The sequence below is a fragment of the Drosophila albomicans genome, chromosome 3 (genome assembly GCF_009650485.2).
Source record: "Drosophila albomicans strain 15112-1751.03 chromosome 3, ASM965048v2, whole genome shotgun sequence".
NCBI lineage: Eukaryota > Metazoa > Arthropoda > Insecta > Diptera > Drosophilidae > Drosophila > Drosophila albomicans.
In genome coordinates, this window is record NC_047629.2 from 32,851,489 (window position 1) to 32,875,389 (window position 23,901).

The 23,901-nt window shown below is 36.7% G+C and overlaps 3 protein-coding genes across 6 annotated transcripts in view; 1 reads left to right on the forward strand and 2 right to left on the reverse strand.

Annotated features, from left to right (window-relative positions):
* The window catches only part of LOC117572537 (protein phosphatase 1 regulatory subunit 16A), a 51,251-nt gene extending 33,780 nt beyond the window's left edge, over positions 1-17,471 (reverse strand). For all 3 annotated transcript variants that reach the window (XM_034255406.2, XM_034255407.2, XM_052004986.1), the window contains exons 1-2: positions 17,371-17,471; positions 16,271-16,384 (exon numbers count right to left, since the gene is read on the reverse strand). The gene's annotated coding sequence lies outside the window, so the exon portion shown is untranslated. The remainder of the gene's footprint in view (positions 1-16,270; positions 16,385-17,370) is intronic.
* Positions 17,472-17,675: 204 nt separating this feature from the next.
* On the reverse strand, positions 17,676-19,923 carry LOC117572541 (protein aurora borealis). The gene is made up of 2 exons (XM_034255410.2): positions 19,489-19,923; positions 17,676-19,426 (listed from the first exon to the last, which is right to left on the reverse strand). Exons 1-2 carry the CDS (start codon positions 19,782-19,784, stop codon positions 18,034-18,036), a joined length of 1,689 nt encoding a protein of 562 aa, XP_034111301.1. The 5' UTR covers positions 19,785-19,923; the 3' UTR covers positions 17,676-18,033.
* A 1,345-nt stretch (positions 19,924-21,268) lies between these two features.
* LOC117572543 (phosphate carrier protein, mitochondrial) lies at positions 21,269-23,620 on the forward strand. Of its 2 annotated transcripts, none has more exons than XM_034255413.2 (4): positions 21,269-21,401; positions 21,729-22,184; positions 22,247-22,587; positions 22,657-23,620. In XM_034255413.2, exons 2-4 carry the CDS (start codon positions 21,771-21,773, stop codon positions 23,000-23,002), a joined length of 1,101 nt encoding a protein of 366 aa, XP_034111304.1. In that variant the 5' UTR covers positions 21,269-21,401; positions 21,729-21,770; the 3' UTR covers positions 23,003-23,620. The 2 variants fall into 2 exon arrangements, with proteins under 2 accessions (XP_034111304.1, XP_034111305.1); XM_034255414.2 differs by lacking the exon at positions 21,269-21,401 and adding an exon at positions 21,495-21,512.
* The last annotated feature ends 281 nt before the right edge of the window (positions 23,621-23,901 follow it).

The window sequence follows — 23,901 nt, forward strand, 5'->3', positions numbered from 1 at the left end:
CTCATATATTCTTGAATTTAGTGTGTGAAACAGTTGCTGAAATCAACTTTCCATACGTACCATGGAATTAAGTAATTCAGCAATTTTTTGAATGCATTATTAAAGAGTCGGCAAAATTGCAAAGTAAGGAGAAAGACAAAGCAATTGAAAAGCTGCACTTTCCCGATTAGTTTGCAACAGAGTAGAGCCTTCTAATTTGGCCATTGTGTTGCTCTTAACGCATCCTTCCTCGAGTAACAATTGTGCTTATTACGTGGAATACTGCCAGACAATGCAGACATAGAAGTGGTTTTATTACGCAAATTGCATGGCAATCGATTTACCGCAGTTGCAGTTTATGAGCCGGCTGGCATACTATCAAAAAAAAAAAAATGAATTCGAGTCAAGTTCAGGCATAAAGCGCATTCTGTGCCAACAACCAGCAACCAGCAGACAACACAGACAACAGACAGCAACCAAAATTTTAGTTTTGCCCGCTTCACAATGATTATCAATTCCAAAAACACGCGCCACTGGCAAAGGTCAAACCGAAAAAGGGGTCTGTGTGTTAGTGTGTGTGTGTGTTAGTATGTGTGTCTGGACAGGATTCTGTAGCCAAAACCTTTGGAGCGCAACATGTCGCATTGTTCCACTTTGTAGCTGCTGTGTTTTGCAGCATCGTTCACTCTCTTCTTTCTTTATTCACCGGCCACGCTTCTGTTGTTTTCATCTCTGGCAACTGGCAACTGGCCACCCACAACCACTTCCCACCTCCCACTCTTCACTCTTCTCACCCACCACTTCCCACTTGGCGGATGCCACAACCAGGCTTTGTCTTTGTTGCTATTGCTGACTGTTATTTTAGTTGTTGTGCGTGGTTTTCTGTTCTCGCCGCCATTACATTGTTTTCTTTTTGTTGAGCAGCGGTTAGGTGTGGACTACCCTTCCCCTCCCCCTTTCAAACTCTGGCACACCTCTCTAACTCGACTAACACCACTCGCCACTCACTCAGCTCACAGCTCAGCAGTCTCCCGGCTATGCAGCTGTAGAAAAACTTTTAGTCCAACGCCAACACTTTTCAGGGTATAAAAAGCAGTCGTCATAAGTTAAAGCATTTGGCATGTGGCAGTTGAATTGCATCTGGGAATTTTTTGAGCGTATCTTAACTACTTGGAAACTATGCTAAATGAATGAAAAAACAACTTCTGCCAAGATAAGCACAGAAATTATAAGACACACAAGAAGAACTTAAGAAAAACACATGTAATAAGTTTTAACAGGGATGAAATATGTTTCATTTTCAAATCAGTTTACTTTACTTTCAGTTATTAAACAGTGAATTCTATCTATTATATTTTATATTTATAATACAAGAAACAAGAAATTATAAATGTCCTCTAAGTCAAAATATGATTTATGTATTTAAGGCACATTTTTTAAAACCAATAAATAAAAAACGAATTCTTGGGAATTTTTGCCGATTTTTGGGATTTCGTATAGCGAAATTGAAGAGTCATAAACTTATGAACAATTTCTTGGAAGATTATATCATACCTAACCTTACAACGAACTTAAAAAAAAGACATAATGAGCTATAACAAGAAAAACAAGCTGTCATCATAAACATCAAATATGATTTATATAGAAGGAACTAAACCAATTAATACAAAATGAATTCCAGTGATATTAATCAGATTTTGCAATTTCTCATTTAAGTATCAGGAAAGTAAAAACAATTTCTTGGAAGATAAGCACAATATACATACATATATTGAACATAGTACAAGAGCTTTAAACATAAAAAATATATTTTTAATGCTTTCATAAAGAGAAAAAAATATGATTTATATAAAAAGAAATTTATTTAAAATCCTATCATAATAAAATTGACATAACATTCCACGAAATTTCAGCACATTTGGCCATATTTTTATAGGCTCTTTCAATTTAAAAATGAACGATGATGTGATGTTTACATAAAAAACATTTTTATAATTAAATATTGTTCTTTATTTACATTTAAAAGAGAAAATGCGTAGAGCAATCGCGATTCGTGGCGAAATGCCAAAATGTAATTTTATTATTATTGTTTATTTTCGGGCGAAAAGTTTCGTTTCGACAACAATGTTGCCAGTCAGTCGGTAGTTAGTGTTGAACAAAGCGCGGGGCATGCGGCATGCGGCAAGGGGGCATGCAGCATGTGGCTAGTAGAATCCCGAACTTGCGAAGCTGTTACATGGAAAATATTTGTACGACAGGATATGCAAAAATATGCTCCAGCTACATGACTATGACTATGATGATGGCATTTATACTCGTACTCGTACCCTTATATCCATTATCTATTTCAATGAATAGTTTGGGGGAAAATTGTTATTATGGCACGCGCAGGAAAATCGCTTTACGAGCACTTTTTTGCTTGGTTTTTGGCCACTTCCCTGCCTCTACATTTTATATTAACAGAAGGTAGCCTCTAGTCCTTGTCTGTTGACTGTTGCGTGCTGCGTGCGAAACGTGACTGAGTTAGTTTGGCGAACAAAAAATATATAAAATGAAATAAAAATAAAACTCTCTCAAACTCTCAAAACTTTTGACTGTGTATTTTTTAATTGCATTTTTTGGGCGTCAACAGAAACTTTTCTGCCAAAGCCGAAAACTCTCTCTCTGTGCGGATCTCGGCGATTTGTGGAGTGCCACTAATTAACATTGGGCGCGGGTGAATTTTATAGTATAAAAGTACTTTGCTTGTAGTTTACTCGATGGGGAGCAAACGAGTTCATTACAAAATGTCACACTAGTTGAAAATAAATCAAAAATTGTGCACCGAAAATTGAACGACTGCAAAGCTGCTCTTTAGTTTGTGATGTTTAAATGAAAATGTTTGATAATGTAAGTAGTTCATTTCGTAGATAATAAAATGAAATAGAAATATAATTTAAATTTATTAATAAAATATGTCAAATGAAATTTGACATTTAATTTGTAATTTACTTGATTCATAATTAAAGAAGAGTTTGAAAATCTTGCTGCGCAATGATTATCGAAGAAGATAAGTTTTCAAAAGAAATTTGTTTATTGAAATACATTGAATTCTCATCACCCAAAAAGACTCTAAGATCTCAATTATTTCATAATTAAGGGAAGAGTTTGATAATCTTGTAAAAGAAGATATTCAAGAAGATAAGTTTTCGACTAGTTAAGGCAGAAATTTGCACATTCAAAAAATAAAAATTCCTTTTTTTTGCTTTTTTTGAATGAAACAATAATAATCTTCATTTTAGATTTGCTGAAATTCTTTAAAATTTCAGGACTACTTCTCAATTTTAGCCGTTAAATTGTTAAGATTAAAATAAATAACACTTAAATTATCCTTTCCTAAAATTGTATTACTACTTCTCAATATGGTTTTTCCAACTTTTAAGATAATAATATTTAATACAAAATAAATCATTTAAATTGCGAATATTTTAAATTATTATATTTACATACATTCAAAACTACAAGTTATATTTTAGATTTCCTAACATTTTCATAAATTTAATAGCTCTTGAATTTTTAAGATAATAAAGACTATAATTTGAATTGCAAATGCTTGAAATTATTTTAAATTTACTACAAATTTCGCTATTAGATTTTCAGAAATTCTATAAAGTTTAACGACTGATACTTAACAATATTCAATATAGAAAATAATGAAATTAAATGAAAATTGCCAGTACAATTGCAAATACTTTAAATGATTCTATTTTTCCACTTTCAAAGAATACAAATTTATTTTTCGGCTTTCCCGAAATTCTAAAAATAAACCACACAAAATTCGAACCAATTTAGTTGTATTTATTTTTGGCATTCTTTAAATAAACTAATGAAAATATAAGCCAATTTGGCAAGTCAATATTTTCGCAGTTCCATTCAAATTTGCATCATGTTTTCAGTGTATGAAAAGTTCATAGCATCAAATGTTGACACATTTAATTGTTGTTGTTATTGTTATTATTGCTCGTTGATAGTCGCAGCTGCTGTTGCTGTTGCTCTTGTTGTGTGGCAAATTTGTTTATAATTGAATTTGCTGCGTTTTCCTCTATTTTTTTTTTTTTTTTGATTTTCATTAAAATTGCATTTTTAATTGTGCACATTGTTTTTAAAGCGTTTAATAATTGAATAGATTTTTGGTTAGTCCGCCTGCTATTCGGTAATTTAATATAAATATTTAATGATGTGCTTTATAAACTGCTACAACTTAATGCCAAGCGGAGGGAGGAGGCAGAGAGAGGGAGAGATGAGGAGTGGGTGAGGTCACAGAATGGCAAACTGTTGACATTTGAATGACATTGAGAGAGCTTCAAAGTGTGATTAAAGTTGAGCCATCAACAGCTGTTTGCTTTTGTTTTTTGTAATAAATGGGGTTTCAATTTAAATTGCGTAGCGAAGAAGACTTTTATTTATCTCATTTGTGCGCAATGATTTTATTCAATTTTCTTATTTACTTGATTCATAATTAAAGAAGAGTTTGAGAAGCTTACTCTGCAATGATTATCAAAGAAGATAAGTTTTCAATTATTTACAAAAAGGAAATTTGTTTAGTGAAATACATTGAATTCTCATCGCCCGAAAAGACTGTAATTTAAATCATAATTAAGGGAAGAGTTTCAAAATCTTGTAAAAGAAGATATTCAGAAATTTTTGAAATATAATATATTTTAAATATGCCTCATTCATCACCTCAAAGAGTAAAGAATTAATGGGAAAATTTAACACTCTCCCAACACATTTATTGAAATACATTATATTCCATCTATTCTTCATTCTTCACCCTAAAAAATATAAAATCTTACTTATTTTATAATTAAACGAAAAGTTTGACAATTTTGCAGAAAACAATTTTACAAACTATTTATAGAAGTAATTTCTTAATTAAAATACATTCTATTCTATGTATTCCTCATTCATCACTTTAAAACCTCACTCGAAGTTCCACACAGATTCCCCAAACATTCCACAATCAGTTCACATCCGAAATATGTCAAGCAGGCAATTAGAACACATTATTAGAAATCTTCAAGAGTCAGAGCACACACAATTGACACACATTCCACCCACACAACACCCAACCGAACAGCTGATAACAAACAAGGCAAAGAAAAAGAGTTAAATCACGAAAATGATCTCCGTTCAAGTGGTTCATTTGTTGTTGTTTTTTCGTGTATTTTCGTGTAGCGAATTGTCATCTTCCGTCCATCAATAAGAGCTCTTCAAACTTCAAAAAAGCGACCTCAATCAGCTCAGAACGATGACGCTTCAGAAGAAGCCGCAAGCAAGAAATTCATTTGTTATATTACTACTAGATTCGATTTTAGACTACGAGACTAAACTTTGGTGGCCTCAAGCGGCAAGAAGTCGTCGTCTGTTGGTCGTCGGTCGTTGGTTGTCGTTGGTCTTTAAGCCCTCGCCGCAAGGGGCAAAACACTTGCCACCCCGCCCATTAATCAAACCTCTAGTCTTTGTTCAATTTTTCAGCCGTATTTTTTTGTTCAGTTCGCTCGCTTTTTATGTTCTTTTCTATTTTCTTTTCTGCGCGCATTATTGTTATTATTTATTATTGTTACGGCCATAAAGTTCTCGTATAGTCGGGGCGAATTGCCTGAAGGGGCAATCGAGCAGTCCAGACCAGTTGATGACCCCGCACGCAATCCTCAATCTGTTGCCATCTCACTCTGCAGCTTAGTTCCATCTCTCTTTCGCGATTGTGCTGTGCATATTTCACGCGCGTTTTTTTTTTTTAATTGTAAAGCGCTTTCTGTGGCCATATATGTTAACGTTTTTTGTTTCATTTGTTGATTTTGCGATATGGCGACGACGACGACGACGGCGAAAAGTGTCAACAAAAAGCGTCAGCAGATAATAGAATTGAATAGAATTTGTTTTTAACCATGTGGCCATTTAACTGTTTTCTGTTTTTATACCCGCTACTCATAGTGAAGAAGGGTATTTTAACATTGTGACTGCAGGAAATGTATTAAGTATATATATTCTAATTCAAAAGTCTGTCTGTTCGTCCGTGCGTATCAACACTGGTGCATACAATAAAAATTATAATATTTGTGATTCCTGAATTTGGTTGAAATCAGGTAAAAATTATAGAAGTTTTTTAAGAAATACTTTTCTATGAGAAAAAGCCTACTTACTTAGTTGTTTTGGTATATTCTGGTATATTTTGATATGGTACTATATCAATATACCAAATACAATCTTTGGTATATTATGGTATTTTGCGTGGTATATTAAATTGGTATATTTTAGAAATAATACCGAACTATTTTATTTAAAATGTGTAGCGGGTATCTCAAAGTCGAGGTTACTCGACTTGAGCTTTCTTATTTGTTGTTTTGTTTACCCACTAATACCGGGTATGCTCGTATTTGCCTTGCGTTGGCATTTAAATACTTTATATATAGAACTATATGAAAAGGCGCCGCCCCCAAATCCATTTAGGCCTTATTGCCTTTGGGACACACGCAAAGCGTTCGATTAATGCATTTGATAACGAATCAAAATAAATATAGCATATTACAATTTACAGGGTATACAGCAAGTCAACTAAAGTTCAAAGCTTGTCAATTTGTATGATAGATTGCCAAATTATAGCAATTAATTTGCTGAATCGACACGTTGCCTTGCAAACATTTCTATTTACAGGGTATTTTATTGTCAAAGAGTCATATGTCTTAATTTTTTTGTCAGGCTTGCTGTTGATGCCAGTTAAAACAATGATATGGCTTTGGAGTCAGACACATTTCATTTGCTTTGTTAGGCAAACTGCGAAAGTTCCCCATTTTTTGTTTTTTTTTTTTTATGAATTTAACTTTTGTGCGTTGTTAATTTGTTTTTGGTCATGGGTTCTGTTGCACATGCGAAACGCTCTATTATAAGTAACTACGATAGCGCAATTTATCGCAAAAAAAAAGTGAGCAAAAAGTAAATTGTTGGCCAGTTGGTTAACACATCGTAGCAAGTTATTACGCTACGTGCAATATTAACAGTTTATCTGCAAACATTTCATAATCACAAACATTTTGACAAACGACGGAAGTGTGAAGCGAACTCAACATGTTTCACCCCGATAAGCTAGCTCTTTCTATCTCTTTCTACCTCCTATATCGATATAATTTCTGACTGTGCTAAGAGTATAATTAACGTACAAACCACACACATATTATATCAGATATTTATACATATGCGGATGCTATAGTCATAAAATTAATTAAAGCTTCGATAAAAAGGAAGCTAAGGTGTTTACGATCAATTCATAACTTTTTTGGGGGTAAATCTATTAACAAGTGAATACTTATTAATCGATTGTTATTGCTTTGTTTTTTCTCTATGAATCCCTAATTTTATGAGGTTTGAACATATTGTTCATTATTTGGAATTGCTCAAGTAATATTATAAATTTTTGAACATTCCAACATTTTTTTGGAAACTAATGAATGAATTATGACATTAAGCTTTAATCATTTTAATTACGAGCTAATTTTATGAGGTTTGAAAACATGGAACTTTAATTGCAAAACTAAAAGGTTATATAAATTTGCGTAAATTCCACAGTGATTTTTGGATTATTCATTTTTTAAGATTTGAAAATATCAAGTAAATAATTGTATGTACATTTTAAAGGTTTTTTTATGAAATTTATAACATAAGTAATTAATTTTAATAATGAATTTTAATCGTTTTAATAACTTATAAAATTCGTACCATACTTTTTGATAATTTATATGAGATTTGAAAATATTCAATGTTAAACAGAAAGCATTCTAAATGAAATATTATAAATGTAAATCTATTCTTCATTTTTTTAGAAATCAATTAATATTCACTTGTTAAATATGTTTAATTTTCATAATTTTTATAAGGTTCCTTAAATTTTCAACATATTAATTACTGAAATGAATAAATATGTGTTTTTATATGATCTTTTGAATCACTTGTCCAAAATGTTTCATATTTTTCCATTATTATTTTTATTAGTTTTCTATTATCTAATGATTAATTGGAAATCGTAGTAGATCTTAAGTAATAAATGACTTGCAACATTAATTTGTGAACATTTTAATTACTGGCAAGACAGTTTCTAAACTTATACTAATTCTATAAAGAAATTTTAAATTTTATATCTGCAAAAACTAAAAATGTTCAAACATTCCTTATAAATTCCAAAGCCAAATTCTATACCTGCTCTTAAAGTATTATGAACAAAACAATGTTCTTATTTATGTCTGGGAAGCAACCTTTATACTTATGTTAAGCTTTCAAGTTTCACAAATCATTCTTGCAGGTAATCTAAAAAGTGTTTGTGCTTATCTTGTACATGAAATCTATAAAAGTATTTCTGGGAAATAACCTTTATAAAGTCTACCCATTGAAGAGAGGGGTTAAAATAGACGTCATGCAAGTGCAGCAATTTAAATAGTAATACCAAACATAAATTACGATTTAGATGTGAAGTGAGTGTTGTATATTAGTTTTTTTGTTTTTGCCAATTTCATAACGAATGCAGAAATCTGTTTATCGACTGCATTCCAGTTTGTGCTAGTACCTTTATATAGAAGTCAATAACAATAATAATGACAACAACAGCAACAACAACATCAATCGATTGTCCCACACAGCGAGTGACAAAAACAACAACAACAATTCAAATCAACTTGTTTCTGATTAGATCATTCGAGCAAAAATATCAGTCAATGTGCGTCAGGCCCGTTACGTTAAAAGGGGGGGAGGGACAGGGGCGTGGACTTCAGCATGATGATATAAGGGGAGGGGGAGGCAAAACTGAATCGTACCTCGGACAGCAGTCAAGTTAACCTGCGCTGCGGGCGCGATAATTAACTGAAATAGACCCGTGACTGGCAGCCAAGCAAAAGCAAAAGCAAAAAAGCAAGCGAGAGAGCGAGCAACAAACAATCGTAATTCTACATTGAGATATTTCGCTTGCTTTTTTATAATGCGATTCTATGTATGTGTGTGTGTGTGTGTGTGTCAGCAATATTTCAATACAAGCAGCAAAGTGTGAGTGAGAGGCAGAGAGGCAAAGAAAAGCTCGTAAAAAAAGGAAGCTAACTTCGAAGAGGCTGTCGTGAAACTTTCTTTTGCCTGCAAAATAAAAACTCATTCAATCTGTTCTTCTTCTTCTTCTTCTTGGTTTTTTTCTACTCATTTTGAAAAATTGTTCATTTCTTTGGCGCTTTGCTAAAGTTTAGCTGGTGTACCCACAGGTAAGTACGACCCCAAAGCAGCAGCAACAGCAGCTGCTCAACTTTTCAATAGCTCACAACAAGTTGGCCATGAGGCGCTCTTCTGACAAGCTGTTAATAGCATTAAATGTGCACAAAAGCAAACGGCCGAGTGAAATATAAGTATATAGTAAGTATGAGAAGTACTACAATAAAGAATCCAAGGAAATTCTTTATTTCACATAGCAATTTGTTGCCATTTAACCGAATAGCAATTTTATTTTTGGGCCAACTCTGCCACAAAACGGTAATTGGCTTCGAATTTAAAATTGAAACGCGTTCGAGATTTACTTGACATTCCCAAAATATATATTCTGTTGTGGGTTGTGGGCTGTGGACTGCGGTTGTCCTATTCCAAATACACACACACAGACACACACAAACGAATAGAGGCAAACATGGACACACTCTGTGTTTATGGCCGCCACTAATTGGCCATTAAAATGTTATAAATTTAATGCTGTTTGGTTTTTCCGTGTTTGCTGCCGCATGTGGCGCAGAGTCAGCTTTGGCTGATGCTGCCTCCTCGGTTGCCTTTGTGCCAATTAGTCACTTGAACACCCCAACGATCGGTTCCGTAATTTTCTACATATTTTATTTCACATTCAATCTGTCAATAGTCGCGACGTCTGAGTCTATATTTTCGTATTCCCAAGATTAATGCTGTGGACAAGGCAAACTTGTTGCTGATAAGCTACCTATAAATACTAGCTGATAATTTAATTGTTGATGTATTTAATTGTTCACAATAAATCATTACGTGCTCACACAATTCACCATTAATCATTATGCTACTTGAAAGACTTTGTGCCGAAGTGAATTGTTTGAAATTTAATTATTAATTTTCAGCAATAATTTACGAAATTAAATACGAATATAAAATGAGAGCGGCAAATAAATAATAACAATTGAAATGAATTGCGACATGTCTCTACTTAAATTAAGGAATATTGCAGTTTAATTATTTATGACCATTTAACAGAGCAGTTGAAAAGAAAGAAACGCTGACATTAAAACGCTCTTAATATTATTGCGCAATAAACAAGCATAAATAGTCCATATTTTTTTTTTTTTCTTTTTTTTCCACTAAAGTTTGAGGCAAATAAAATTCCTTATTTAAAAGATTTCCCATGCTAAATTGGCCACTTTAAACTTTTTATGTTATGTTTTATGTTCGGAAACTTTATTCTGTAGAGAAAAGTGCACAACAATTTGCGTTTATCATTCATACCATTTTTTTTGTGGTGTGTGCCTCATTTGCTTTAAAGGTTAAATATATAATATATATAATTATTCATTGAGTGTACTAAGCACAATAGCAACCAGCAACCAACAACCAACTTTCCCAAAAAGTCAAATACTCAATTACAAAATGCCTGAACTTTTGGCATTCGCCCAGAGCCAAAGCCAAAGCACGAGTCCCAAAAAATGAAAAAAAAGCGAGAAAAACGAAAATTTGAGTAACTTTCGAGCTATTAGCTGGGCAATTAAAACGGCAAATGAACTTTCAACCGAGAGTGAGAATCGCAGAGAGAGGCGCAAGCGAAAAAAAGTCTGAGTGAACTAAACCAAGTCAAGGAAAGTAAACAAAATAAAGACCGAAAGACGAAAAACTAACAGAGAAACAACAAGAACAAATCAGCCACAAATTAGTAAACAAAAGCACAATTGTTTACTATTTTCTTATGGTTGTTGCTGTTGATGTTATTATTGTAGTTTATACGCTAAGGGCGCGAGGTGCTGCGGGGGGGAAGAACATCGTGTGACTTTTATGCCACTCCGCTGCACACACAATCAACCGCAACTGGAGCCACAGCAAACAACGTTGACACCCACAAAAATTTACAAATAGAAAACTTTTGTTGTTCTCTCCTCTGCAATTTGTAGAGACAATGAGAACCTGAGTCTGAGTTTGAGTCTGAGCCTGACTTCCAAGGCGTCAAAGAGGTGGAGTGAGGAGGGAGACGGACACTTGGATATTTGTTGGGCCGCTGAGAACAATGCAAAATGAAACTGGCACAAAAGTTTTTGCTTTATTTCGTTGCTAGCCGAGCTTAATATTGAGTGAGATAATAAGCCAGGCCAGGGGCCGGTCCAGTTGCTTGGCCGAAACTCTCTGTGCAGAAGACAAACAAGCAAAAGCACAGAGACTAAGCACAGCTAATTCGGAAGTATTAGCGATGGACGTGCGTCTGTTAGAGATGGCAGCGTGACACGATATCATTTAACATGCATTATTATACATTAAATTAATAAGCTGCACTTGAAATTCGGAAGTATTAGTGATGGACGTGCGTCTGTCAGAGATGACAGCGTGACACGATTTTATTTACCATGCATTATTATACGTTAAATTAGTTAGTCTGTCAGAGATGGCAGCGTGACACGATATAATTTAACACGCACTATTATTCTACATTGAATTAATTAGCTGCTCTTGAAATTCGGAAGTGTTAGCGATGGACGTGCGTCTGTTAGAGATGGTAGCGTGACACGATATAATTCAACACGCATTATTATACATTAAACTAATTAGCTGCATGTTAGAGATGGCAGCGTGACACGATATCATTTAACATGCATTTTTATACATTAAATTAATAAGCTGCACTTGAAATTTTGAGATATTAGCGATGTTAGAGATGGCAGCGTGACACGATATAATTTAATAGGCATTATTGTACATTAAATTAATTAGCTGCACTTCATTCGGAAGTATTAGCGATGTTAGAGATGACAGCGTGACACGACATCATTCAACACACATTATTATACATTAAATTAATTAGCTGCACTTGAAATTCGGAGATATTAGCGTTGTTAAAGATGGCAGCGTGAAACGTTATAATTTAACACGCATTATTATACTTTAAATTAAGTAGATGCACTTGAAATTCGGAGATATTAGCGATGGACGTGCGTCTGTCAGAGATGACAGCGTGACACGATTTCATTTACCATACATTATTATACGTTAAATTAGTTAGTCTGTCAGAGATGGCAGCGTGACACGATATAATTTAACACGCACTATTATTCTACATTGAATTAATTAGCTGCTCTTGAAATTCGGAAGTGTTAGCGATGGACGTGCGTCTGTTAGAGATGGCAGCGTGACACGATATAATTCAACACGCATTATTATACATTAAACTAATTAGCTGCACTTGAAATTTTGAGATATTAGCGATGTTAGAGATGACTGCGTGGCACGATATAATTTAACACGCATTATTATACATTAAATTAATTAGCTGCACTTAAAATTCGGAAATATTAGCGATGGACGTGCGTCTGTCAGAGATGGCAGCGTGACACGATATAATTTAACTCACATTATTATACATTAAATTAATTAGCTGCACTTGAAGTGTATAAAACTAAAGTTTGTCTGACTATGCGTACTCGCATTATTCTTTTAGTCATGACTTTCATTGCTAATCATATGACTTGCAATCAATCAATGAGAAGGCAGCAGCACACTTTTTATTTGCCCCATTATCTTATCTCGTTATTCTAAATTGTTTATAAATGGCAGAAGTAATGATTATTAAATGTGTGTGTACATACATGTATAGCGGAAATCAACTATAGCGATTTCTTTGCTCTTCACTCTCTATTTTATCGTTGTTATTGTTCTTCTTTTTACTTTTACTTGAGCTTGTCTATGCAGTATGTTATTCATGTTGTTGCTGTGCACTTTTCTCATTAATTAACTAGTTCTTCTTCATGGTCTCATTATTCTTCAAACACCTTTTGTGCATATTCTTTTATGCAAATATAATTTAATCATCGCCTGCAGTTTCGAGTGTCATCTCTAGTGCACACAGCATAAATGAACTTACAATAGCTTCATCACTGCTATTTGCCTTTGTCCCCCTCTCTCTCTCTCTCCCTCTTTACCCCTCCCTCTCTCTCTTGCAATGTGTCCATCAGATTTGGGCAAGTAATTCACATGGCACTAATTGAATTAGTTGACTGACTTTTGAGGCTGTTGCAGCTGTTGTTGTTGTTGTTGCTGTGGCTACCGTTGTTGCCTTTGCTTCTTCTTCTTCTTCTGCTCGTGGAAATCTACCGTTAAATATTATGAACTTGCAATATAATGCAAAGTGAGCAATTAACAAGTTGTAGCTGTAGTTTAAATACGCTTTACATTCAACTCTCTTTCAGCTCTTCTGCTTATTAGGCAAAAACTTTTCAACTTTTGCAGCGGCAAAGTCAAGGGCCGCCTTTTGCCTGGTTCGGTCAATCGTCTTATTTTGCTTTTTAGCTTTGGCCTGATCTGGTTTTTGTTCTATTTTGTATGTTTTGGGGAGCTGTCTGTTTTGGTTTGGCAAACGCAGCTGTTGCCACTGTCGCACAGTGGAACTAATTGAACAGCTGGGCGAAGACGTTTCCTTCTCCACATTCTCACATTCCAATGGCATTGAATTACACACAGAAATAATAAACACAACACATGTGTCGTTCAGGCGTCGATAGAGTCCTTGACTAATATATATATATACATATGTATATAGCGTAATGGGAGCTCTCTCATAAATTAGTGGGAAACAAAAGGCAAGCTGATTAGTTAGCTATCGACTTGAGGCAGGTAAATAATAAATACGAGTATCAACAAAATTACGTCAAGCGAACACTAAAAATCGAACGAAATTTGCAAATCAATGGAAATGACTGGACAAACAACATGAGACTGAGAAGCAAAAACGAAGCAAACACACAAATAGATAGATAGTGAGCGAGCGAGATAGCGAGAGAGAGGTGGACAACTGAAAGCAAAAGCTTTGAAATTAATTAAGCAAATTTACTTGAGAGCTTCACAGCCACAAAAGATGTCAGTGTGCCACAAGGATGCAAAACGTGTTTCTCATTTTGTATATTAGAAATTGAATTTATACGGCTATGCAAACAAACAGGAAAAACGAGTAGATGCAGCTCCGTTTCGAAAAACAACGACTTGCAAATGCTCTTGCAAAAAAAATTGTGGATGTAATAAAAAATCATGAAAACTGGTTTTTGTCATAGAAATGAAAAAAAGTATTTCCTGATTATTAACAATGAAAATGGTAAAGCTGTTTCACAATTAATTTACTTTAATTGACAAATAATATCTATAAATTATATGCAACATCCACATAGAATTATTTCTTTATTAATCATTGCAAATGTTTAAGCTGTTCCATAAATAATTAGTTAAGGATAGAAATTTATATCTTATAATTTTATTCTACATCTTATTTTGAGTTTTAAAAATAATCACATATCTTGCTAGCTAGAATAACTATGTGATAATTTATAATATCAAAAGCTTTGTCTAAATAATCCCAAGATGGATATAATATTTTAATATACAATTACAAATTATAGAGTAAGTACATTTTGTATTTTATTAGTTTTCCATTTATTTTTGTCTAATAAATATCTTTAAAAATTGATTAAATTGAGAAGAGAAATTTTCTTCTAATAAGTTTTAAATTGGACAACAAAACTAGACTATTGCTATTTAAAATTTCAATATTGATGTTGAAATTTATTCAACAAACTTTAATGAAATGTTTAAATGATATTTCATAGTTTTACATTTAGAGAAATATTAAAATTTTCTTTCAACTCATCTATTTAATCAGGTTTTGCCGCTTCAGTTAGTGTCATTGCGTGTGTAGCTGACTAGAGGAGATGTTCTCGTTGATAAGAAAGGGAATATGCTCTATTGTTTAGGGTATGGAGTAAGAGACACATATTCAACATATGAACGGGCTGGACGGCGAGTCATTTAATGAAAGTGCACCAGCCACAAGCGGCAACAACAGCCGCAGCAGCAGCAGCAGCAGCTGGCAACAAGTTGCACGCATGCGCAGCGAGGCATGAGAAGAGGAGAGCAAGAGAGAGACAGACAGAGAGGGAGATAGAGGGAAGCCGATAGTCGATAGGCGGTAACTACAGCAATGCTTTAGAATTTTTTTGTTTTGTTGTTTTTGTTTTTGAGTTTAATGGTTTTGTAACCGGTTTTTGAAGTGAAGTCGAGAACAACAACTGCAACAACAAGTTACGACTCCCATGAGAGGCTGCTGCAACCCGGGTTCATTGTTTACCCAGACATTGCTGTTGTTGTAGTACTTGTTGTTATGATTATCATTATTTTTGTTGTTCTTGTTGTTGTTGCAAGTATGTGCCATACTCTTTGTTTGCTACCCAATTCTCTACGTCTCTGTCGCCGTGTCAGTTTAATTACACTTTTTCCTATGAAACAACTTCACATCTAGCGGAAGTTGTATAAAAGCCGCAAGAGAACCGGCCAACATAACAACGACAACGGTCTTGTCTGGCAACTGGTAACTGACAAGGCTGAGAAGCTTCCAGCAGCATGTGTCACATACACGCAAACAGATAAAAGAAAAAAAGAAGCAATACTCCATTGCGTTGTTTTGGCTACGCTGAATGCGGTTCCATTGAACTTCGCTGTGCTTTACGAACCGGCTAGCAAAACTCTTAAAATGCAACTACAAAAATTACAGTACACTTTAATAATTCTTGTTAGCAGAAGACTGCTTGCGAGTTAGAAAATTCCACTATTAGATAATAAATGGCACATCATTCTAATAAGAATAGTAAACTGCTTGCGCAAGCAGTGCGAATTCTCGCAGCCCAATTGCACGAAATGTGGAAAATTGCAGAAGGAAATGACATCCAAGTAAGCATACAGCGCATGAATGGCTGCTGTAAAAGGAAGAGAGGAATTCCGACATAGCTGTTAAACAGCTCCAAGCAGCTCAAATACAATTGGACTACTGCCATTTGCCTATTATCAATGTGAACTGCTTCGCATGTTTGCCTTAGTTTTAGCAATTATAGTATTTCAAGGAGTAAATTTGTAAACTAGACGCACTCTGAATAACTGATTCAAATGCAAATGCTTTAGTCGTTAATAGCTTCACTTTATCGACGACATTTACCGGGTAAGAAAATAAAATGAAAAATAAAAAGTGAATGCTTACCTCAATAACGAATTGCGGCAACAAACGGCATTGACGTTGTAGCTGAAGCTGACGTTGATTTTGATTTTGTTTTATTTGTTGTATTTTGATTATTTTCAATGTTGCATTCAATCGCTGCAATTGTAAAAAATTCGTATTTATTATACACGTTGAGCACACACACTTTCACGGCACAAACACAAATTAATTGACTAGATTTATGTGTAGTTGTTGTTGTTTTCTTCTCCTCTCAACAGCTGGCCAGTCTCAAGAGCTGGTTTGCACACTTATTTTTCTTTTTTCTTTTTGCACACCCATAAAAAACTTTCGCTCAAAACGGATGCATCAGGCGATTCCAATAGGATATACACTTGTGGGAGGAGGAGGGGAGAGGTGGAGCTCAACAACGTCTAACTGGTTTCTTGTAACAGGAATTCGAACAGTGTGGCCAAATGTCTGTCTGGCATTTCATTAATTTTTGCACAGCAACAATAACAACAACAACAAGAAGAGAGACCGAATAATATCCGGTATTTCCTTTTATTGTTGTTGTGTTTTAATCGTTGTTGTTTCACCTGATAGACATATTTATGTATTTACGCTGTTTTGTTGACGACTGTTTGTTCTAATTTATTTGTTTCAACGTTGGCCTACAAAACGAAAAACATATTTTTATCTCTTCTACGTTTTTTGCACTTTCTTTTCGCGCTTGTGTATTTTTAATGCTACACGCCTGCAAGAGCAAGAAGTGATCTGTTTCTCTCTCTCGCTCTATCTCCCTTTCTTGCCTATTTATAACAACTCACGCATGCTACACACACACACACAGACACTACACATGCAAACATTCAAAAGGCAGCCAAACGTAGCCAGCAACAACAACAGTACACAGGTGAAAATTAGTGCAGCATTTTTTTTTGGGTTGTTGCCGTTTGCTGATACTACAATAATTTCGCACGCGTACTACCAAATTTTATTTATTAAATAGCGAACGCGGCAAAACGAAATGCAACTAGTTTTCCAAATTTTACACCGCACATTTAAAATAGTAAAAAGTTTGCATGTAGAGCACGCTGCACATATTTTAGACCACTTGATTTTCTTTTAGATTTTACACGTACAATCAACTTCTTTTGGGATTTTTAAATCATTTATCTTATTTTTCACGCGCCAACCAAAACACGCTCTTCTCTTTCCGACGGTGTAACAACAACTAAACCGAATATCTGTTGCTTCTCATATGAGCAACATAGAGAGAATTTATTTGCTTGCTCTCCGAATGACTGTTAACGCTTATGCTATACTCAAACTGGTTATGTTAACGCAAAGTGATCTGTAATCGCCACTACCTAATGTTAGCTAGCTGTTAACTTTTAACAGTACAGTGGAGTTTCCTGCGAACGTTAATTTAAATTTATTTGTTGAATTCCTTTATTTCAATAAAAATTTAAATGGTTAACTTAAATTATTGTATGGACAATTAATACGAAATTGCAAATGACATGAACTTATACAGCTATTTTGGCAGCTTTATGGGGACACATGATGAAGATTTAAAATTTGCTAAAACACACATAAAAATAGTAAGAGTAAACTTTTGAACTAAACTTAACAATAAATAGTACGAATAAGAAAGGCCTTAGTGGTCATCAACGGTGGGCTAAAAATGGCAGTTGTTTCGTGTCTTCCTTTCCATTCTATTCGATTCAGAAATGATTATTGCATTGAAATTTTGGACTACAAAACTAAACGTAGTATTTGGGACAATCTTAACGAGACTTTTGTCAGGAACGCGTCGAAGGTGTCGAACAACAAACCATGGAAACATCCAGCGACGTCTCCTGGGAGCAGGCGAAATGCGAAGTACTCGAGGTCTCATTGAATCCACTGTCAGTGCGATAGAATCCAACGCGTTGTCCAGTTGCGGCTGTATTTGTTTCAGTCACAATTTCCACCTCATGAACCTGTTCTGCAGCTTCCAGCTCAATCTCTTCGCCACCATCCAGGGGATTTATTATGAACGATTGCGATAGATTCTTGCGATTGGCGGAGCGACGACGACGATGACCACGCGGCGTGTCCGAATTGGAGGAGCTGCAATTGAAGCTAACTGTAGACAACTGTGACAATTGCATGCCGTCTTCTTCCTGATCCCCTTCCTCTTCCTCCGTATCCGTTTCCAGCTCGGCGCCATCGGTTTCAGTCTCATCCTCTTGCTCTGCCTGCTCTTCAATAAGCGATGCGCTGGGCAATTGACGTGCGCTATTCACATGCAAGCGACTCACACGCTGATTGATGCTACTATCTGTGGAGTACTCCAATGCCATGGGTGACGAGCTGCGATCCGGCGTGAACTTGCACGTCAGCTCAGAGATCGTGGCATTGTTTTGGCTGCTGCTACGTTGCTGGCGCTTACTCAAATGCTCCGACGGGGCAATGGGCGACGGCAGATCGATCAGTTCGTGAAGCAGCTGCCGCCGCTTGCCGTCTCCATTGCCATCATCCGGTGTGCCCGGCGGAAGGCCGCAAAGATTGCGTATGGGCGAAAGGCAGCCAAAGCTGCTGGAGCCTTCGCCCGCGGAGTCCGAGAGACGGCCGGCGAACAGCGTTTGCTTACGCTGGGGACTGGAGCCCACCATTTGGGCATGCTCCTCGGCAGCTGAGTTCTGAAGTTGTTCCAGCTCGCCCAGCACAATAATGTTTTGCAGATCAAAAAGTTTGCGTCGCATGGAACTGTTGAACATGTCGACACTACCGCTACCGCTGGACTTGACAACACGCGAGGCCGCCAAGTGGGGTTGGAAATAGGGACGCAGCGCCTCCTCCAGGGCCTGGGGCAGCACAGGCGGCAGGGTGAGCTCCGTTTGCACTTCGCAGTCACGTGAACGTAACTTTGTCTTGTTCGAAATGGGCGTATTATCATCGTGTTCATGTAGAATGATGCGTTGCTTGCGCAGCGGACAATCCACTGGACTCGGTACTATGTGAGATTCCTTAAAAAAAGCACTGATGGCCAGCTGAGCCTTTGATTCCTGCTCAGGATCGGGTGAGTCGTGAAATTGGGTTTCATGGGGTTCTACATCGGCGGGCTTTAGTTGTGACACCTCTTCAATGTCCCACTCAAACTGTGTGGACGACAATTGTGGAGTACGTGAACGGCACTGAAACAGCGAAGGACTTCAAAGGACAAGGTAAAAATTAATAGAGTAACTAAAGTTAACCCTAATGTCCAAACTCACCTGGCGATTAGCGGCAAATGCAGTCGATCGGTTAAAGCGCCTTCAAATGGATTGCGCACCTTGTGTAGCCGCTTGGGAGGCGGAGTGCACACAATTGTGCACATCTGTGGACTGTTCCTTGATTTCTGCTGCTTGGCGCCATTCGTAGGCGTCGCTGTCGCAGTCGCTGTCGATAGACAAGTATTGTTCGTACTGCTACGTCTACCGCTTGTTGTTACTCGACGTGTTATCTCATTAAAGCTGGCATAATACCTTGCCCTAAGTGCTTGCGGTGTTCGCACTTCATCTGTGTACATTTTTAATTGGTTTAATCGAGTTTTAACTAAATTTTATCAAGTTTTTTCTCCGGCGCTGCCTGATGCAGGCAGCTGTCGCTATTTCAAATGCTACAGTGTTGCGAAGCGCAAAGCAAACTAATCGATACAAACGTTGTGCATTTGAACACTGGCGCGCTTACATTTTAACAAAATGGTAATAATCATATTTAATAGGAAATAATTTATCATAACTACTTAAAACTAATAGAAACATTTTATTGATACTCTGTTATATAATGTCATCACCAATTTTTCAAGAAATTTGCTTTTGATAATTGTGATCCAAATTATCGTTATCGATACAAAGTATATTGATTATCTTCTAAATATCTAATGTAGCCCTGGACAATTGTTGGGATTGTTGTTTGGACGCTGAAAGTATTAATTTATTGTGATTATTTGTAAATAATAAAAATGATGGAGGAAGTTTGTCGGTGCTGCATGAAGAACAGCTCGCCTCTGTCAAACATTTTTGCACCTCTACAGACATCACAAAACAACCACAAATATGCAGCCGACGTGCTTAACGAACTCGCCAATAGCAAAATTATTCTAAATGATGCTTGGCCACAATTTGTTTGCAGCAATTGCATTGTAGAGGCAGAAAATGCATTAGGCTTTAAACGTATGATGGAGCGAAACCATCAGCTTTTTATCGACCATCGTCAAACAACAACAATTAAAGTGGAGTTTGTGCAACCAGATCCGGAACTCGTCGAACTCTGCAATATGCTGGATGATTTTCTGCCAATTGAGGAGTCCAAAATTCAACATGTACAGCCAATGAGGGAAGTTAATCAAATTAAGGAAGAGAAATCTCCGTCACGCCCATATCCGTTTAGACTGCGACGCGTGAAGTCTAATTCTACACCTGTCAAGAACAGTAAAAATTCACGGCATAATAAAAAGTGCTCCCCTGTCAAAAAATTGGACTTGATCGAATTTGAGTATGGGGTCCCTAAATGCCCGTATTGTGGAATGCTTGCGAGCACCAAAAGCAATCTACAAAATCATATCCGCACACATACAGGAGAGCGTCCCTATAAATGCGAGGAATGTCCAAAACGTTTCGTCCAAGCCAGTGCACTCATAGTACATCGTCGCTGTCACACTGGAGAGACGCCTTTTGCTTGTCGAAAATGCCCAAAAGCCTTTAAACAACTTGGAAATCTGGAATCACACTGGCGTCATCATCCAAATCATGCTACTAAAAAGAAACCATTAAAGCGCATGAACGCGAAAGCTTGACCAAAATTGTAGAATTTAAAAATTAAATACATTGTAAAATATTTAAGAATAGTTTGTAAATTGTATGTAATGCTAGTTGCCCTCTAAAATGGGCTTTTAATTGATAAGTTTTTTTTGTATGCATAGCAACATTTTTCGAACTGCCCGCTCAAATGCTCATCTGATATTAAGAGTGACCATCTTTCTGACATTTGCTAAATAAATGCCTCTCAAATTTTCGTGCTTTCTTTTGGTGGCATATTCTTTAAAGCTGAACACTTTTGTACTTTTTTGACTAAAGAGGAGTGCGGTAACACTGCAGCTCATTCTTTGAATCCGATTCCTTGACACGCCACGGACGGCTGTAACGTAAGTGGGAAAATAGTAAAGTATTTTAATTGCATAAGAAAATCTAATCACATGCTCAATTCAACATACAAAATTCATCAAAATTGTTGCTTTTGCTTAAATGGTTGAATTGTAAGTGTTTTTTACTGCCGCCCGCATTGTGATTTAACGATTTGCAACAAATATTATTTTTGCACGGCGTTATGTAACCTAGAAAAAGTGAATCAAAACGACCCAGTGAAAAATTTCTTGCTTTGACCCGCAAAAGCAGCTGATTAAATTAGGCAAACGTGTGTGAGTGCTAATTATATACTTATCGCTGATTTTCTTTTTGTGCGTCTTTTGCAGATTCTAGACAAAAGTCGACAACGCCACTGTTTAACGTTAACAATGTTCTCGTCATTCTTTCAAACCGCTGCTAACTCGCCCTTCCGTTCCCCCTTCACGCGCGTGCAATGCGCCGATGGCGGCAACGCAACGACGGCGCCAGCAGCTGTGCCAGCCATTAGCAATGATCCTCAGCCCGTAGTGGGACGCGAGATTGCCGCGGCTGCGTCGGCGTCGACTGACTCCTGCGAGTTTGGCAGCAACAAATACTTCGCTCTGTGCGGTATTGGTGGTATTCTCAGCTGTGGTACAACTCACACCTTTGTGGTGCCATTGGATTTGGTCAAGTGCCGTCTGCAGGTGGACCCAGCCAAGTACAAGAATCTGTTCCATGGCTTCAAGGTCACCGTTGCCGAGGAGGGAGCTCGTGGTCTGGCTAAGGGCTGGTTCCCAACACTCATCGGTTATTCGGCTCAGGTGAGTGGCCTTAATTGTTACATAAGCCATAATAATCACATGATATGTATTTGATTACCCAGGGTCTGTGCAAGTTCGGTCTGTACGAGGTGTTCAAAGTAAAGTATGCCGATATCATTGGCGAGGAGAACTCGTATCTGTATCGCACCTACTTGTATCTTGCTGCTTCCGCTTCCGCTGAGGTCTTTGCCGATATTGCGCTATCTCCCTTCGAGGCCGCCAAGGTTAAGATTCAGACAGTGCCCGGCTATGCTAACACTTTCCGTGAGGCTGTGCCAAAGATGCTGAAGGAGGAGGGCGTCGCTGCCTTCTACAAGGGTCTGGTGCCATTGTGGATGCGTCAAATTCCTTACACCATGATGAAGTTCGCTTGCTTCGAGCGTACCGTCGAGCTGCTCTACAAGTGAGTTGTTAAATCTCATTTGCGTCTATTGCGACCGTGTATTTATTATATATCATTTATTTAAAACAGGTATGTGGTGCCCAAGCCACGTGCTGATTGCAGCAAGGGTGAACAGCTGGTGGTGACCTTCGCCGCTGGTTACATTGCCGGTGTCTTCTGCGCCGTTGTCTCGCATCCCGCTGATGTGGTTGTCTCCAAGCTGAACCAGACTAAGGGCGCCACCGCTGGCGGCATTGTGAAGAGCCTGGGCTTCATGGGCATGTGGAACGGTTTGACGCCACGTATCATTATGATTGGTACACTCACTGCCCTGCAATGGTTCATCTATGATGGTGTTAAGGTCGCTCTGGGCATTCCCCGCCCACCACCACCAGAGAAGCCTGCCAGCCTGATTGCTAAGGAGAAGGCTCACTAAACATCAAAAACAAAAGATACCTATGCAAAATAATATCGATATTTAGTCTAAATCATACAAACAAAATATTCAAGAGATGGACAAGAACCGGAACGAGACAAGAACAGAAAAACAAAAACAATAGCTGAAAGGCGAGCTGGCGAAGCAACATACTACAATTCATACTACATCCTTTTTCACTATGTTTTTATCGCTTTATGTAAAAGCGGCATTTCGCATTTCGACGGCCTTTTGACCATTCCAAGACAACTTTGAGCATTTTTACAGAACTTTCTTTGCAATCTGCAATCTACATTCTTACAAAAGTACATTTCTTAGCTTTACTCAACTTTTAAGTATTTAGAGATCTACAAATTCTATGTATATTATGAGTTAACATGTGTATTGTATATGTGCCCCCCACTCCCATATATATGATTACATATGTATCTTAGTTTATACTGAACTATGTATGTTGGTTCTCCGATAACTCGAAAGAACAATTGTTGAACTGTAGGCAAGAAAATATGATATTATGCAATAGATATGATACGCTATTTAAATGCCATTAGAAAAAAAAGAAAACAGAAATAATCCCGCATCCTCTGAATAAATTAAATTATAAAATAAAACACTAAATATACCTATTGTATTTATTTCTGAGTGAGCAAAGGCTGAAAGCTGGTTTATGACTTACACGTTTTGCTACTGCAAATTGCATAATCACTGGCGTACTGGCATTCTAAGACTTTACGACTATACTAAGTACGTTAAAAAGTGATTGCGAATTGAGATAACCTGGAACCCCATCGCGAGATTTCACTGATATTAAAACTTGTTTAAAGTGCATCAACGATGACATTTTGATTTAAGGTCAAATGGAAACCCGAATGCAAACGCAATCTGTAAAGGAATTCAGT